Source organism: Ochotona princeps, chromosome 9 (genome assembly GCF_030435755.1).
Source record: "Ochotona princeps isolate mOchPri1 chromosome 9, mOchPri1.hap1, whole genome shotgun sequence".
Lineage (NCBI taxonomy): Eukaryota > Metazoa > Chordata > Mammalia > Lagomorpha > Ochotonidae > Ochotona > Ochotona princeps.
The window spans coordinates 7,575,972-7,589,276 of record NC_080840.1 but is presented as its reverse complement, the minus strand read 5'-3'; the positions used below and the strand labels follow the sequence as shown (position 1 = coordinate 7,589,276).

The 13,305-nt window shown below is 47.0% G+C and overlaps 1 protein-coding gene across 3 annotated transcripts in view; it reads right to left on the bottom strand.

The window, feature by feature from the left end:
* The window catches only part of OC90 (otoconin 90), a 28,904-nt gene extending 15,858 nt beyond the window's left edge, over nucleotides 1-13,046 (bottom strand). For all 3 annotated transcript variants that reach the window (XM_058668362.1, XM_058668363.1, XM_004580838.2), the window contains exons 1-5: nucleotides 13,001-13,046; nucleotides 8,691-8,756; nucleotides 7,505-7,561; nucleotides 5,392-5,566; nucleotides 612-724 (exon numbers count right to left, since the gene is read on the bottom strand). In XM_058668362.1, coding sequence (XP_058524345.1) covers nucleotides 612-724; nucleotides 5,392-5,566; nucleotides 7,505-7,561; nucleotides 8,691-8,756; nucleotides 13,001-13,046 — 457 coding nt within the window. The remainder of the gene's footprint in view (nucleotides 1-611; nucleotides 725-5,391; nucleotides 5,567-7,504; nucleotides 7,562-8,690; nucleotides 8,757-13,000) is intronic.
* Between the last annotated feature and the right edge of the window lie 259 nt (nucleotides 13,047-13,305).

The window sequence follows — 13,305 nt, the reverse complement described above, 5'->3', positions numbered from 1 at the left end:
GGATGGAGCGGGATGCCATTATGGTAATTGAAATAAGCCAAATATAGACAGGCAAGATTCTCTTGATCTCACTCCTAAGCTGAGTCTACAATGAAGTTATCTCACACTGGGGAAGGAAGAAGGTTGGGAAGAGGTGAAGTTCATTGATGGGTGCCAAGTAACAGCTAGATCAGAGTAAGAACTACTGGGTTTGTTGCACAACAGGGAAATTACAGATAGTATCAATGTACTACAAAACCCTAGAAGACAGGGTTTTGGATGTTTTTGCCACAGAGCAATGTTCAGTGTTTGAGCAGATAAATACGGACACCCCAGTTGGATATTATACAAATATACACGTGTCAAAAAACACATGTTAATGTATAAATGTGTATAATGTATAATGAAAAGTAGTTTTTTCTAAATAGAAGTGAAATAATTGGCTGAACTTTTCCAACTCAAAAAACACTTATTGTGTATCTGCAGACGCCATAACGCAGCCCTTGTGGGGCTCTTGATATGAGCCACGATGTTGCTGATGCCAATGAGGACACAGGTAGATCTTGGCCATGCCTGCATCCCAGGCCTGTCTTCCTGAGCACAGCCCTCCTGAGGTGCCTGGACATGCTCACCACACGTGATCTTCTTGCCGATGCAGTCCACATCTGTACTGAGCTTGCTGGGGTCTTGCAGACAGTCCATCTCAGCCGCCTCTTCATAGCACCTGCGGTGCTGGAAGCAGCAGCTGCGGCAGGAAGGGAGAACAGGAGGAAGTTAGACTGGGAAGGAAACGGGCATGCATCCCCTGGTACTCTGTGCCTCCAGGTGACTTCAGGGAGTGATCAGTTTCAAATACTTGGTGAGTGTGTACACACATGCACACCTTTCTGTCTTACAAGTTTCAGATTGCAACAGGACCACACTGGCCCTACTCAGCTTGTGGATCTTTGCGACCCACATCTCAGGGTTTAGGTGGCTCAGTGAAGGTCAGGGTCAGACATGCCTCAATCTTCTCCAGATGCTTAATCCCATTGCTGTCCACGTTTGCCTGTGGAGCCAGCCACTACCATAATCAGCTGCCCATTATCCATCCTCTCTTCCTCCTGCCTGGCCTCACACAGGAGCTGAAGTCACTGCCCCATTTTGGGTTGCTGGTGGTAGAAGATGCAATTCCATCAGTGGCTTGGACTTCCCTATGAGGAAGAGGCCAAGGCGGATATGCAGGACTCACTCTACACCTGGGAATGAAGAGGCCCTGATGGACTAGTTAGTAAACCTGGAAACCACACAGCAAACAGGAAGGGGAGAAAATCATTAGCAAGAGAGGCCTGATACCATTGTTCACAGGAGCCCCGGCATGAGGACGTGGTGCAGCCTCCTGAGCAGGTGACTTCTGTGTTAAGAAATCATCCTTCTCTCTACATCCAAGACAGGTGTTTGAAGTTGATACTCCCAGCAAGTGGAGGGAGGGGGAAAAGCAACTAAATTATTCTGAAGACAGGGAAATGATTAAACATTAAGACCATGATTCTGGCACAGATCAGCTTGGGTTATCCCATATCTCATGAATAAAAAGAACACATAGGACAACACTTTGGGATGAATGCGTAGCTTTTCCCTCACTGTGTAGACAAGGATTTGGGGGCCCAGAGAGGGGGTCTGACTTCTGTGAGTTCACACAGAGAGCGGAAGAGTCGAAGGACTAGGCTTGGCAGGGTTTCTGCTTTGCTTCAGAGATCACGCATTACACAGACAGCACGTGGTGGGCAACACAGAGTGTTCTGCCACTGAAACTGAACAAAGTTGGAGCCTGTCACAGACAAGGGCCAGGGAAAACCATATTCATTGTAATTGGAGAACTCTGCCAGCTTGAGGCATCCCTGGGTTTCAGCTGAATTCACTGAAAACTTAATGATGTCTGCAGATCATGGGAGGGGGAGCATCTTAAATATAAGCCTGGTCTGCGGAGGAAACAGGTGAGCTGCATTTGGATGATTGCCCACGATAGAGCCACGCCCTCTGGGGCTATGGAGAGAAGAGCCATGGCAGAGCCACGGTGCTCCACTGCCCTCCTCCAGGGTGGGGATGCTGCGTGGTGAGGCGGCTGCTACCAGCACAGCACCAGCCTTCCTCTCACTTGAGAGGCAGGAGAAAGTGCTGAGCAGGACCCTACAACCAGACCCAGGGAGTCTGCATCCTGGCTGTCAGAGCTTCCTCACAGGCAAGTTACTTGCATCTTTGCAAACCAATGTTACCATCTCAAATATGTCTGCTAATCATGGTTAAGATGTTTGGGTCCAGCTGCTGGGATTGCTCTAAGCATTTAGCATTTAATGTTTGTAACAAGCCTTGAACAAGGTAGTGTTACCCATATCTTACAGGATGCTGAAGCCCCCAGAGGGCAAGGACTCTCCTAATGCTGGCCTAGTCACATATGGCCTGAGCTGGGTTTGGAGGTCTTGTGGTCAGACTTGGAGCTTTGGTTGTAAAAGCTGCCTCTCCTGAGAGGGCAGAAAAGCTAGGCTAGCAGCCAGGAGATCCGTCTTCACTGTCAGTGCCTCTCCACCTCAGAGAGGCTTGGCGACTTTTTGCTGGGTGCATGGTCACTTTCCTGTCCCTGGACGGCTGTGCTCCTGCCTGGAGCTTGGTGTGGGAGTCAGGCAGGGAACGATGAGGAGAGATGACACTGGTGAATCTGGGATCTGAGGGCAGGGCCTTGCTCCTGGAGAAGGGAGGCACCAGACTTGCTATGGAGTCAGAAACAAGGTCCCCGCCAGACTCCAGTCCTGGGCCTGCGAAAGAGAAGTTAGAGTGGGGCCTTGGAAACTAATGGGGATGGTGTGGCAAAACGGGCCCCAAGAAGGACTGCTAAAGGGGCTCCTGAAATTGCCGCTCCTTCCATAGCTCCTGGCTAGCAGCTGTCGTGAGTTGAGCGTGTGCCGCCACGCTTTGTTCTAAGTCTTAACCTCATTCAGTCCTTGTGTGAAGGTGCGATTATTATCACGTGCGTTTCTGTGTGTGTGCTCTGAGGCATACAGGCTCTGGAACTTGTCGAAGTCAAGGTTTGTCACAGAGCATGGATGGCATTCAGTGTGGGCGGTCAGGGGCTCCAAGTGCAAACAGGAAGTCAGTGGAGACTGATTTAAAGAAACTGTTCAGGTGTCCAGTGAGTTTGGGCAAGCCACTAAATCACTCACAGTGTGAGAAAGAAGTTATCTACACCCTTCCACCTGGTAAGCACTTAGTAAAAGGCAACAGAGTTAGGAATCTTGTGTGAGCTTTCAAGGTGGAAAGGGCTTGTCTTCAGGAGTGTAGAAAGCCCCACTTCCACCCACTGAGCTGTGTAAAATGATTGCAATTGGGTGTCACATCATTCTGCCTCTCCGGGACGTGGTGTTTGATCATTTGTTTGGGACTGGAGAGAGTGATGAAGTAGTGCTTTGTTTCTTTGGATTCTAGGTTTACCACATGTTTTCTTTCAACAATTAAAGGAGGTGGTAAGGGGAAACAGCTGTGGAAAGGGCCTGGCCCAGGGTCCCACGCAGTATGTCGCTTCCATGTGAATGTTATCAAGCTCCCTCTTGGAGTTGGTTTGCTCAGGGACCCTACCATGGGAAAGTGCACTTCTGTTTCAGAGGCAATTGCGCTCTCACATGCAGGTTTCACAGCAAAGCCATTGGCTTTTTCCAACCAGTCACACCACCACACGTTACTTCATTGACCTTTGATCCTTTAAGAATGATGGCAGATTGGCCACCTAGTCAGTGTGTTGAGGTCCTACTATGCTCCAGGTACTATACTTGGTGCCTGAAGTACACAGCCTGGATACAGTACAGTCCTGATCCCGTAGACACGCACCGGAGAGGGTGATGAGTGCAAGGAAGGGAAACATGGGGATTGGGGGAGGACAGAGACTGCCCTGATGCCTAAGATGTTCAGAGAGAGGGTCTTCCATGAGAAATCCAGGACGGAATTGAGCTCTGGCAGATAACTACCATGGGACTTCCATGTGTTCCTACAGAGGGAGAGGCGTACACTATCCCTGGGCACAGAGATAGCTCATTGGGTGAGGTGTGCTCCATGAAGTAGAGACTGTTTTCAACTTCCCACTTCTGAGTACTAGTGTTGCAGATGCTGTTGCTACAACTACTACTATTACTTGTACTACTATGATCGCTCCTATTACTACTGCTGTCATTTGTTGCTACTGCTGTTAACATGATTAAGACTACACTGCTACCGTTACTGCTATGATTATTACTGTTGATACCAGTGATACTCTATGGTTACAGCTCTACTTCTACGGTTACTAATGTTACTGCTGCCAATCACTACAGACTTGATAAGGCACACAGCATTTCAATAATTTAACCTGAACTTGGTAATTGACTCCTGGATAATAACTCTGTGCTGTAGATATTATTATTACCTCCACTTTACAGATGAATCTGGAACACAAAGGTGTTACATCTTGTATAAGATGACAACAATAGGAGCATAAACTAGAAGCACCGAGGATTAGTGACTCACTGATGCACCTTAAAATGTTAAGAAGTGGCACCATATCTCCCAAATCAGTGAATGTTCTGACTGACCCTCCTGTTTGTGGTCCCCTGTTGCCATCTCCATGCCAAACCATAATGATAGTTAACATTGCTAATATGATGGGTAAAAGTTGGCATTCTGTCTTGCAATTCCCTGGTGTGGACGAAGGGAGCATATCTTTGTTGCCCACTTTTATTCTTTATATTTGCCACTGGGTATTGGGCAATGCATGAATGGTATTCTGTTTTTGGCACAGGGGCAACACATTATTGCTATTTGAGTCATATGTGTTGAAACGGTACATAAATCTTCATAGTTGCTTCACCTACTGTGGCCCAATTGCTCTGAATTAGAAATATTTCTCAAAGTTTATTATACTAAAGAGTCACTGGGGAGCTTGTTTAAAATTCAGGATCCTGGGTTTCACCTAAAGGTATCCTAAGGTGTTGAATGGAGAAGCTGCATTTTAACAAACACCTAAGTGGTTCTGATACAGGTGAATCCAAACTTAGAAAAATGCTAAAATGAAGTCTTACACATTGGTCATAAATTAAGATTCCTCTAGAATGACTGCAGATCGCAGCTTACAATGCAATGAAAAGGTGAGGATACCAGGTGCCTGGAATTAAGGTGTTGTCTGAGTCTCTATTCCAGGGCAGTTTCCATGTTTGTGCTCTGGTGTCATGTGTCAACTAATCCCACTGCTTACCCACCCAACAACCAGAATCCCTTCTTCCTTATTAATAAAGCTTAAGGAAGTTGATTCTGCTGTTTAAGTCCCTGGGATGTCTTACAACCATTCTTAGAGGATGATGATCATCCCATGAGCTTAATTTTCAGGCTTGCTTACCTGTGGCTCTCGCTCACCTGTCAGGCTCATCCATGGGCAACCCTTCCATCTCAAATCTACAGGCGCAACCATAGTCTTCAAACTCCCGGGGGCAGAGGCCAGCCACGCACTTCATGCCGTTCATGAATTGGAGGAGTGCAGGGAAGTTGGTGAAGACAGCCTGAAGCCAGGTGAAGTGGGATCCTAGGCAGTCTGGATGGAGGGGCAAATGTACAAATGGGTGATGAGAACCAGGGTCTAACAAGGAGTCTCCATTCATACATCTGAACTTGTTTACCTTGAACTTCCTAACTTAGGACTGATAATGCCACATTACCCGTGCAAGCACCTACAGTGTCCTCAAATTATTGAAGCGAAGCAGGTTTTGAATCCACAGCCCCTGTTGTCTGCCTATCTAGCAGTCTTAATGCCTTTCTTCCTTGCTGATGGAGCTGAAGGAAGGCAATCTTCCCTAACTCCCTGGAATGCTTCTTGAAGATTCTTAGAGACTTCTGGTCATCCTATGCTTCTGTGTTAATGAACTAGGAATTAGCATGAGATCCAGATCTAATCATTAAGAACCCGAAGTCTTTTGGCTTGTCCTGGGAAGTATTTATTTTCTAATAGAGAATAAAGGAGAAGAAAGACATTCTTTTGATTCAACCACTGTTCTCTCTTGCAAGTAGATGAGGATATGCTGGTTAGAATTGCAGTCATTGGCGCCCTGATACCCCAAACCTGATTTAAAATTAAATATGCTCATGGTAGCAGTGAAACAATATAGAGAATGGTGTGTCTCTGTTGTGTATGTTGAGCCGCTGGTGCCATTATAGTTGTTGCTGCTCTAGATAGTGAACTGTGTTGGTTGTTCAAGGTGCTGTTAGTTTTCTGAGTAGCTCTTAAGTGATAGGTGCTGACTGGCACTGTAGGACGGAAAGGTTATAGACATGAGCTTTGAGGATCTGGTTGTTGCCATAAATTGTATTATGTCTTTTCATTTATTCAGTTGTTAAGCTTCATAATGCCGCATAATTGTGTTATAAAGTATTCACTTAGTCTTATTCCATAAACCCTATATTAATCCTGTCACCTGCAGTAGGATATGCCCAAAAAATAACGGTTTACTCTAAAGCATAATGCAATAGAGTTGGCAATAAAATTGGTAATTTTTTCTGATTCTGAATAACATATTCAGCTTTCCCATTCTCTGCCTTTCTGGCTAGAAGGCAATTAAGTTCTGAGTAGAGTAAACCCAAAGGGCCGACTAAAATACACAGGGTCATGAGAGGCAATTGGGCAGGACTAGAGGGTCCTCTGGGTAGACCAGCTCTGGTTTCTTCCCACCTCAAACTCCATGTTTCATGTTTTATTTCAATAATACCTCACTGAATAAACTAAAGTAATCTATGCTGATAGGAAAAGCAAAGGTTTATATATGTATTTATGTAAGTATATATATTTACTTGAAGAGGAAACTTAATTGCACCTTGTTGCACATTCTTGGATAGCACTGTCTAACCCAATAGCCCTGAGTCTGTTTGCCCAAGTAATCATACTGTTGTTTCTCTTGGGAATACACTTACACATTGACACAGGAATTATTATGGAGTCTGGATCATCAGAAAATAGACATGCAAGTGATAAGTGTAATACTTTAAAGGATTCTGTAGTACGTAATACGAATATATGATAGTCATGAATTCATACGCTTGGAACTCAGTCAGTCTCTCTTTCAACACACTCTCTCTCTCTCTCTCTCTCTATCTCTCTCTCTCTCTTACCATTTGGGGATAGTAAACTTGCTTTGGTATAGGGGACTAAGTTCTGAACTCAAAGAATACATCCTTTGCAGCTATGTGGCCATAGGCAAGTCACTTAACTTCATTAGCCTCAGTTCCCATGGCTTTCAAATGAGGGCGCCAGTCCCCTCCTCTTGGTTTGCAGTAAGAACAATAAAGTGGGGTCAATGAGGGCATGGTGCTCCTCCAGTGAAAACTGCCACTTCACTGATCAGAACCTGGGTGACATGGTTGAGAGCCTGCTAGGACAGCTGTGGGCACTCAGAACAGACAAAGGCCCTGGTAACTTCCTCAGGTTTCCCACACATACATCACGCAATGCTAATTAGTGGATAAAAGCAATTTAACTTACCAAAAATTTCAGCCACACTTTCCACGTTTTTAAATACCCCATTGAAGAATGTGATGTCTAAGTGGAAGGAAGTAAACATAAATGAAAAGGAATACAGGATTCTTCACTCATTCTTCCTCCATGTCCAGAAGGGACAAACCTTTTCTACTCCAAGGACAAATTGGACCTTGGGCTAATTTTCGAGTCCTACAGGTTACCATGGAAACCTGATGACTACACAAATCTGAGCTATGATACCAGGTATTGTTGAGTAATGATAAAGACAACCCCCTAATAAGGTGTATCAGGATTGGGGAGAGCTGTGTGTGTGCTGTAAATACTTGGTGGGCAGGTGTGGTCTTGGCTGTGGTTCAGCTTTGTGACTCTTATAACTGGGAATGCTCCTTCTGAACATCCTACTTGCTTAATCCATGGGAAAGAATGAAGCTTCCAGACCAGGGCATCTCATTCCCTCATTCCTGAGGGACTGTGACATAGATCCTCAGGAGGCTGTTCTTGCTGAAGAGCAATGGCTCCGGTGCCAGCAGGAATGCGTGTTTCCTGGCTTTCTCCTGGAAGGGCCCAGTATGTCCTGTATGACCTCTTTATGGGCATTGTTTCCCCTGGGGGTGACGCCCCTTGGAGAGAGGCCCCTCGCATGAGTGTGTGGGCTGCTCACCTTATCTCTCAGCCTATCTCTCTGGAAGGTTGGAACTAAATCATCTGCTTCAGGCTGATATGACTAGCTAGTCTACCATGATTATGCTCCCTGGTGATACCCACAAAAGAACTCACTAAGAACTCTTTATAACCCATCACCCAAACAACTTTCCAATTCTTACGGTATAAAACCAGATCTCCTCATAACTACAGCAACCAATACAGTCTTCCCTCTTTTCTTGCATGCTAGAAAGCTCAATTTGTGACTGACACAGTTACCTTACATCCCTCATGATCAGTTTCTTTACTTCATTTTTGTTCTTAGTATATTTTTGATTCAGGGGATAATTTTCAGACTTTGTCTCAAAGGAGAGACTAGTGGATCAGCCGCTGGGGGAGCTTGCTTGGGGAGATTTCTTTTGAGTCCCACCTTATCAATGCTCTAGTAATAAGTGGTTTAGGGTATATTCAGAACAGATCATTTTATCTGCCAGTATCCTAGACAACTTTCTACCAAGACCTTAGGGAAAATTCAAACACTACTTACTGATGTTTTTTGAGAGTCCTGGAGGCAGCTCCCGAGGAAGGTGTGGTGTATCCAGAGCATGGCCCTCTGTAAATAAGGAAGAGGGATGAGAGAGCGCAGGCACTGCCGTCACCCACCAACTGTTGGAGGCCAGGAGGTGACATGCAGCAGGACTGTGGGAGTGCCTGCAATCCCATTCCATGCATGTGCGAGACCTATATGATGGCTCCTGAAGACAACGATGGACATGCTGGGGTGGGGGGGCCTGCCATGTTTCTCTTTTAAAGATGTATTGTTTATTTGAAAGGCAGAGTTGCAGAGAGAAAGACTGATCTTCTCTGTGTTGATTCAGTCTCCAAATGGCCAAATCTGAGCCAGGACAAAGCCAGGAACCTGAAGCTTCATCTGGGTTTCCCACTCAGGTGGCAGAGGCCTGGATACTTGGGCTTGTTTGGTTCCGTTCCCAGGTAAAGTAGCAGGGAGTACAAGTTTGAATGTTGGTTGCACCAATTCTCATCCAGTCTCTTGCTAAAGTGCCTGGATAGGAAGCAGAGGATGGGCCAAGGCTCTGGCTCCAGTACTCACATGGGAGATTAGAATGGACATCAGTCAACCCAACCCTGGCTAGAGCAGCCACTTGGGGAGTGAACAGTGGGTAAGCTCTCTTCTCTCTCTTCCCCTCTTCTCTCTCTCCCTTTCTTCTCATTCTCATGAATAAATAAAATAAACAGATAAACCTTTACATATATGTATATAGGAATATATAATGGAATATCCTGGAATTGAACCAGACTCCATCATTGGGGAGACTAGTCAGACAGTACCTCAACCTGCTGTGTCACAGCACTGGCCCAACCCTGGTATTTTTTTTTGCTTGTAATTTCTTTTTTCTAATTATTAATTACATTGCATTGTGTGACATAGTTTCATAGGCTCTGGGATTCCCCCAACCTCTCCCCGTACCCTCCCCCCATGGTGGATTCCTCCACCTTGTTGCAGTATTACAGTTCAAATCAACCCTGGTACTTTATATTAGTGATTAGCTCATTATGGCTGGAGATGGCTTGAAGATTGATCTTGAAGCTGTCTTCACCTATGAAACAAATGGTTTTGTTTAGTCACATATTTGCCTTGGAGTTTCTTAAGCTAAAGCAATGGTATAGGAAGAGTTTATAGTTGAGGATAAAAGTTTCCCTTAAATAGCATCAAAATTGCCCGAGATTCAGGGTCAGTAGACGTTTTGATCTCCATGCCCTCATGCAAGCCCGATTAGCCTGTCTGCAGTGGGACTGTGAGACAAGTATTTAGCCTAGTGGTTGAGATAGCAATTCTAACACTCCTGGCCCATATTGGGGCTTGGAATTAATACCTCACCCTGTTCCTGATGCCGCTTTTCTGCTGGAGGCATCAGTGACAGCTCCAGTGCCGGGGCTTCTGCTGCCCGTGCGGGAGATCTTGGTAGAGCTCCTTACTCCCAACTAGTGGCTACAGCCTGCAGCCCAGGGCTGTGGCATGTGTTTGGTCCTGCCCTCTGGTCCGACCCCCCAATTTCCCTCCTCTCACTGTCTCTCAAATGAATTTAAGAAGAGGAGGGGGAGAACAGGCATTTTCATGCTCCCAATATGGTTTAGAAGCCCATGGTCTAGAAATGTCATATAAATAGTGTGTGGGCCCAAAGTACTGTTCCAGCTGTCGGCTGGCATTTCCTCCTGCGGGCCCTGAGGATGCACCCTGGGGCAAAGGCAGATGGGCGGGGGCTGAAGTCTCACTTTGTCCTCAGCCTTGTTCCCTGAAGGCTTAGAGAGGGGACAGACTTGTCCATTCCCATATATTTCCTCTGTAACTGTTGAGAGATCCTGGTCTTTTACCAAGTGGACAGTAATGAGTCTGGCATGTTAGGTTCACACTGCTGAGAAACCCTGTCAATCAAGCAGCCATGCAGGGTCAGCCTGATGAACTGACTCTGATCAGGAAAGTGTCCCCAATGATGCCTGGCTTGGCCCTGTTTGGTTGGAGCCTCTTGACATTGACATTTGGAGTTGGGGAATTTCCTCTTGGGGACGTCTTCAGACTGATGAGAGCAGCCATCTGTCTGGGCCTTTTGTTGTCCTCCTAAGGAATATTCACAAGCTGCCATGTTCACTGACTTCTGATACAACCTTGCAGAAGGAGTCAACAGCCCTGCTGCAGAGCCTGGTGAGCTTGGACAGTACAGCCTCTCTAGACCTCACCTGTAGGACAGGTGGGAACAGGCATGAAAGAGCCACCTTGAGCCTTTCCAGAACCAGAGGACAAAGTCCCTCGGCTCTCCTCTGCCTGCAGACACCTGCTGATCCATGACAGAATTGGAAGCTAGAGAGAAAGGGCCCAGTGTGCTGCCTGAGGCAGGGTGGTCCATTCAGGACCAGGAGCATTGTTCCTTTCCTCTTGAGACGCAATTCACAGTCACAGCCCACTGATGACCTTGCAGCCCAGGTGGGGTGGACTACGGGCAAAGTTCAGTTTCACCTCCCTGGACATGCTCACCAAGGTGACCAGATCGCAGACACAACCAAGGGATGGGGTGTAGCTCGAGGGTGTTTCACAAAGGCTTGAGGAGAGAGACAAATGAGACACTTGGGAACAATTCCGTACCCCCCATATGGCATCAAGAATCAGCTTATCTGGATGCACCTCAGGTCCTCCCCTTAGCTCAGACTTGAAGTAGAGTAGTGCATAGACTGGACGACTGCAGTTTGCCTTGGGGGTGTGCAGGGTGGTGTGGGAGTAGGGCTGTGCTCCATACTGGCAGCAGGAGCAGGGCAGTGAGCTGACCACAGGACTCTGTTTCCAGTGCTGCCACATCTCTCCCAGGTTCTTTGCGTGGAGAGGGCACTCCCTTCTGGAAGCTGCTGGCTTCTCGAACGTGGCCTGCAGACCCAGAGGTAGACTTGTGATGTCAGTTTCATTTTAGCCCTGCTACAGCGCCTTGTGTAATTACTTGGCTGCATTTGCATTTGGCATAATTGCCTCTGCAAGTGCCCGATGAGCACAACAGCCAGTGGCTAAGAACACCTGTGACCCACTTGAGCAGCCATTGTGCGCTATTCAATATTCCTCAATGATGACTTCACCCCTGCTCCTGTGTGTGGCTGACAATGAGATTTCTCTCTGGAGGGTGGAAAATGAACGTAGCAGGATGCATGTTAACTCCATAGGCCTTACTGTGGGGGCTGCTGTGTCCACATTTTGGCATTAACAGTAGGACATCCTGAATTAACCACTGCTTATCCCAGAGGACTGGATAAATTAGTTTGGGATCTGGCAGCAGGAAGGGTAGTGTGGAAGTTTGGAGCAATGTCAGGGTAGCATGTACCAGAATGATGTTGATTGTGAGCCAGAAAGCATGTTACTCCAGAGGGGAGGACATTTGGCCTTCGTCCTGTTCTGGGAGCAGAGCCTGTGCCGTGGTTTACATCATCGCCTGGCCCGATGGTTGCACTAGGGCTCCCAGGCATACTGTCTTTACCATTTGATGAAAACAAGAAGCTCTATGACCAACACATTATGCAGTCTCTACGGAATTGCCCTAAATCTTGAACTTCATGTTTGTGTTAGGCTGAAATCTTTGTGATTGAGACCCCCTACTCCTTCCAGCTGTCCAGCCTTTGCTTGGACTCTGCCCTGAGCCTGAGGTGCCCTCCCTACCCTTGAGGTCCTGGCTTTGTGGCATGAATGATGAGAAATGCCAGCCATGTGCTGTTGGATGGCTAACTAGCAGAGAAGCAGGTCCAGGTCTGAGAGCGCTGTATTGACACCAGCAAGAAAGCAGCAGAGAAGCGGCCAGAGCCCCCACATGAACTCGGACCAAGGAGCTTGCTCAGATGTCTTTAGGTTTTGGCGGTGCAAGACTCACTTACGAATGTGAGGACAGGGATGGAGGTATCTGCCCTTTACCTTGGACAAGCCTGGTAAAGCGAATGGGACATTGCTATGCATCAGAAAGGCCAATATTCTGCACAGGGCACCAGTCAGATGGGGGACAACAGCCCATGGCCAGAGATGGGTCAGTGAAGTGTGCTCGGGCAAAGGGAAGTTTCTTTTGGGCCAATATTTTGCTTTTTACCTCCATCTGTGCTTTTTCCTGTCTCCCGTCACTCTCACGTACAGGTGCTCACATACGTCCAGTGAACTAAATCTACGACTCCTCACTGATAATCCATTTGCATCACTCATTGGGCAGGGGGCTGAAAAAAATACTACTAAGTTCTTCTGATGGTATTCAACATTATCTGCTTGTATTCCTGTTAATTACATGCTGAACTGGAAATACAGTGTGCAATATGACTCACCAGTAGAGGGCACCAGCAGCACACTGAGAAGCAGAAGGAGAATCATGGCAGGAGAGAGTCACGGAGCAGCCTCCTAGGAGAGAAGTTGTCAGATCTGATGAGCATGGTGTCAGGGAACCCAGCAAGGAACTGCCCCTCCTGTGTCCCACATGGTGTGTGGTAAGGGAGATAGTCCTAAACAGGCTCCGTCAAATGGACACTTCACCAGGAGGCCCTGGAGGACATCACTGCGGTCTTCCTTGTTGCACACTCATGGACTGAGGCCTGCTGTGGCTCAGGCTTCAGAACTCCAGGATCGAGGAGTG